Source organism: Mandrillus leucophaeus, unplaced genomic scaffold, assembly GCF_000951045.1.
Source record: "Mandrillus leucophaeus isolate KB7577 unplaced genomic scaffold, Mleu.le_1.0 Scaffold631, whole genome shotgun sequence".
NCBI lineage: Eukaryota > Metazoa > Chordata > Mammalia > Primates > Cercopithecidae > Mandrillus > Mandrillus leucophaeus.
This window is the reverse complement of record NW_012106820.1, coordinates 245,904-250,610: the sequence shown is the minus strand read 5'-3', so window position 1 is coordinate 250,610 and position 4,707 is coordinate 245,904. Positions and strand designations below refer to the sequence as shown.

Below are 4,707 nucleotides of genomic sequence, written 5' to 3'. Positions count from 1 at the left end.
AGCGCACACACACACATCATACATTCACAAATAGCACAAATATGCACTGAGCCAGGCCTCATGGAGATCGAGCAAAGGGTGCTGGCTCTCTCCCTGCCTCCCATGAACCCATCCTTGCCCCGCAGCCTGCCTGCACCTACCTCCCGCCTGCAGGAAGGGCTCTCCCCAGCTCTGTCTGCCAACTGACTCCACAAACCCTGGGAGGCAGACCCAATGGGGCCCTTCAGATGCAGGCCAGTTCACTTCCCAGTGCCCAGCCTCTGTGTGAGATGTCCCTGGTGACTGAGAACAAGAGGCCTTGTGGGATAAAGCCAGCAGGAACTGCTGAGCATCCAGCACCAGCAGGGCCTCCACAGGGGATTTCCCTCCCACCTCCCTCTGCTGCAGGTGGCCTCCCTGAGCTGCACCCCTATCGTGCCATTTCCAGACGGTGAACAACACTTGCACTGCAGTTTTTCTCCTCGGAAATCCCCACAGCGCCCACCACAGAGCCGTGCACAAAAAATATCTTCAACAGGTGGATAGGGATGAATTAAGGTGCAAAATGAGAACCATTAAATACATACTTGCAAGCCATTTCTCTTAAAAGGTACTAGCGCTAAGATCCTTAAAGATTTGCATCCACCATTATTGCAGATGACTATTCAGATGTTGTGGGCAGACATATTGTGTTATAAAAGTATAAGAATGAACTCTGACGATGGCTTGGGAATATATTGGTCTAATATCCACTTCTCTCTCTCTTCCAGGGTCAGAAATCTTGGATAGAGAAAACCTTCTGCAAACGGGAATGTATCTTTGTAATTCCTAGCACAAAAGACCCTAACAGGTAAATTGGAAGCCACGATTAAGACATTATCCAAACCAGTGCTTGTCTACCACTGTTTTCGTGTTTGTAGGAGGCAGAAAGAGGAGTCCAAAGGTGTGGCCAGAATCCATTCCCCATGGGAGTCACTAACTAGGGAGTCACTCGGGCTCCTTGTTACTCCATTAACATGCAAATAGCTTCAGAAAAGAGTTTCCTTCCGCCACTCACCCTAATGCAAAACTCTCATAGCCAAATGGGCCTACATCATTCCTCTTAGTCTCAGCAAGATCAAGGAGTTGAGGGCTTTCAACAGGGTTCCAGGATATTTTCCAGGCCTCTTCAATAGAGTTTCATAATGTATTTAGATAAAAAGAAATTTTCATCACAGGAAAGATCTGAGCGATTGAATGAACTAGCCATAACTTTATTAAAGCATTTGGCTTGTGCACAAAACCCCAAACAATTTTATTCACTGACATGAAAATGCATCTGTTATAAGCTGAACAGAGGCCTTGTAAAGTCATGCAAGCAGAGATTAATTTAGCTAAAATGTCGCATCTCTAAGGGCAAAAGCTGTGAGACTGAGTCTGGGGGAAGAAGAACAATTTATCCATATATTCATCCAATATGAAATGCATGCAGAGAGAATCATGACACAGAAGTACACACTCTTCGAGATCACCTGGTTCAAATTTGTTTCACACAGGCAGTCACAGTCCCTCCACATCCCCAAGCTGCCCCTTGACCCACACCACCCTGCAGATTCTCCTCCCTGTTTAAACCCCAGTGATTGCCCCCCGAGGTAAAAAATGCCATTATGAAACAATGCCAACGGTCACAAAAATCTCCCCTTTGTTGCATCCACATGTCCCTTCTTATTTCAATGGCACATAGGCCATCCCGGGAACTCTCCGTGCCAGCACTGCACTCCTCCATGAAGCCAGATATCCAGGCAATAGAGGGCAAAAGGTGCTTCTGGGCTCATATACAAGCCTTCTTGATGCACTCCATGCAGTCCCCAGCATGGATTTAAAAAAAAAAGGATGAAAAAACCAACCATTTAAACCCTTGGAAATGATCCCAAAGACAAACGGCAAGTAAATAAATATCTTTAGAGAAAGCCAGCAAAAATTCAGTAAGAAAGGCTAGAGTCTGTGGAATCTGAACCAAGAGTTTCCTCCCTCCCCCTGCCCAGCTCAGCAAGATGGAGACTCTGCTCCAGACTGCTGCAGCCAAGAACACAGAGCTCCCTCTCCACCAGCTCCCAGTCAGGGGGCTTTCTTCCAGGGAGGAGCAGGATTTCAGCATTTCTCATCCTGTCCCCTCCCACCTGTTGCTGAGGCTAAGTCCTGGATGAATGCAGTTGAGAGACAGAGGCTCCCTTCTTCCACCGGCGCCCCACTCATGTAAGCAGCAACCACAGAAAGTGAGAGTGGTTATACTGGCTTCAGACAAAACATACTTTAAAGCAAGAAAATGTAACTAGAGATATTAAGGACATTTTATAATGATAAATGGGACAATCCATCAGGAAATTATAACAAATATAAACATATATGTACCTAAAACAGCACCAAAATGCATGAAGCAAAACTGACATAAAGAAAGGAAGAAGGAGACAATTCAAGATGACAGTTGGAGACTTCAATACCCCACTTTCAATAATGGATAGATCACCTAAACAGAAGACCAACAAGGGAATAGAAAGCTTGAACAACATCATAAACCAATTAGGCTTAACAGATATCTATAGAGCATGCCACCCAATAACAATAGAAAACACATTCTTCTCAAGTGCATAGGGAACATTCTCCAGAATAGACCATGTGTTAGTCCATTAAAAAGCCTCAATATACCTAAAAGGATAAAAATAATACAAAATATGTCCTCCAACCACAATGAAATAAATTTAGAAATAAGAAATCAATAGGAGGAAAAAAATTGGAAACTCATAAATATATGAAAATTAGCACACTACCAAATCACCACTGGGTTAAAGAAAATGTCAAAAGGTAAATTAGAAAATACTTTTTTAGATAAATGAAAATGAAGACATAACAAACCAAAACGTGGGAATGCAGGTAAAGTAGTGCGGACAGGGAAATTTATACCTGTAAATACCTATATTAAGAAAGATCTTTAATAAATAGCATAACTTTCTACTATAAGACACTGGAAAAAGAAGAATAAACTAAACTTAAAACAAGTAGAGGGAAGGGAATAATGATTAAAGTGGAAATTAATGGAAAAGAGAATAGAAAAGTAGAGCAGTTCAATGAAATTAAAAGCTCTTCTTTAAAAAGCTCAACAAAACTAACGTATCTTTAGCTAGAGTCATAAAAGAAGAGAAAGATAAGACTCAAATGACTAGAATCAGAAATGAAAGAGGGGACATTACCACCAACTTTATAGAAATGAGTATAAAAGAATACTATGACTTACATGCAAACGAATTAGATAACTTAGATGAAATGGGAAAATTCCGAGAAATATACAAACTGCCAAAACTGACTCAAGGAAAAGTGTACAGTCTGAACAGATCTATAAGGAGTAAAGAGATAGGATTAGTAATTTAAAAAACTGCCCAAAGAAAAGCCCAGGCCCACATGGCTTCTTTGGTAAATTCTAAAAAACATTTAAGGAAGAGTTAACACCAGTTCTTCACAAACTCTTCAAGAAAATAGCGGAGAAGGCAACATTCCCCAACTCATTTAATGAGGCCAGTACTACCCAGAAACCAAACTAGACAAAGACATTACAAGATAGAAAACTATAGATCAATATCTCTTATGAATATAGATGCAGAAATTCTGAACAAAATACTATCAAACCAAATCCAGCAACATATAAAAATAATGATACACCATGACCAAGCAGGATTTATCCCAGGAATGTGAAGTTGGTTTGCATTAGAAAAATAATAATTAATGTAATATAGCATATCAATATAGTAAAAACAAAAATCACATGATCTTCTCAATAGGCACAGCAAAAGACTTGGATAAAACTCAACACTCTTTATAAAAAATCACTCAGAAAACCAGGAATAGAAGGGAACTTCCTCAACCCGATAAAGAACAGCTATGAAGAATCCACAGTTAACATCAGACTTAATGGTGAAAGATTGAATGCTTTCCTCCTAAGATTAGGAACAAGGTAAGGATGTCCTCTCTCACTACTTCTATTCAACATTTTAATGGAAGTACAAGCCAAAGCAATTAAATAAGATAAAGAAAGAAAGAAAAAGTATCGAGATTGGAAAGAGAGAAGTAAAACTCTCTGTTTGCAGATGACATAATCTTACACATAAAAAAATCCTAAGGAATCCACCAAAAAATATTAGAACTAATAAATGAATTCAGCAAGGTTGTGGCATATAAGATCAATACACAAAAATCAAGTGTATTTCTATACACTTGCAATGAACTATATGGAAATGAAACTGACAACATATTTTATATATAACTGCATCAAAAAGAATAATAGGAGGACTCACATTTTCTGATTTCAAAACTTAGTACAAAGCTACAGTAATAAAAGGACAATAATACTGGCATAGGACAGACAGAGAGACAAAAGGAACAGAATTGACAGTCCAGAAATAAACCCATACACCCATGGCAAACTGATTTTTGGCAAGGGTGAAAAGTACTTTCAAAGGGGAAATAGTAGTCGTCTCTTCAGCAAATGGTGCTGGAATAACTGGACAGCCACATGCAAAAGAATAGACTTGGACCCTTACCTCATGCTATCTATAAAAGTTAACTCAAAATGGACCAAACACCTAAATGTCAGAGCTAAAACTATAAAACTCTTAGAAGAAAATGTAAGGGTAAATCATGACCTGGGATTTGGCAAATGATTCTGAGGTATGACACCAAAAACATGGACAACAAAAA

At 39.6% G+C, this 4,707-nt stretch overlaps 1 protein-coding gene across 3 annotated transcripts in view; it reads left to right on the top strand.

Moving 5' to 3' along the window:
• TRPM1 (transient receptor potential cation channel, subfamily M, member 1) overlaps positions 1-4,707 on the top strand; it is a 160,763-nt gene that overhangs the window by 85,268 nt on the left and 70,788 nt on the right. For all 3 annotated transcript variants that reach the window (XR_001008290.1, XM_012000570.1, XM_012000571.1), the window contains one exon: positions 750-829. Coding sequence is in view for 2 of the 3 variants with exons in the window: in XM_012000570.1 (XP_011855960.1) it covers positions 750-829 (80 nt within the window). In the remaining variant the exon portion in view is untranslated. The remainder of the gene's footprint in view (positions 1-749; positions 830-4,707) is intronic.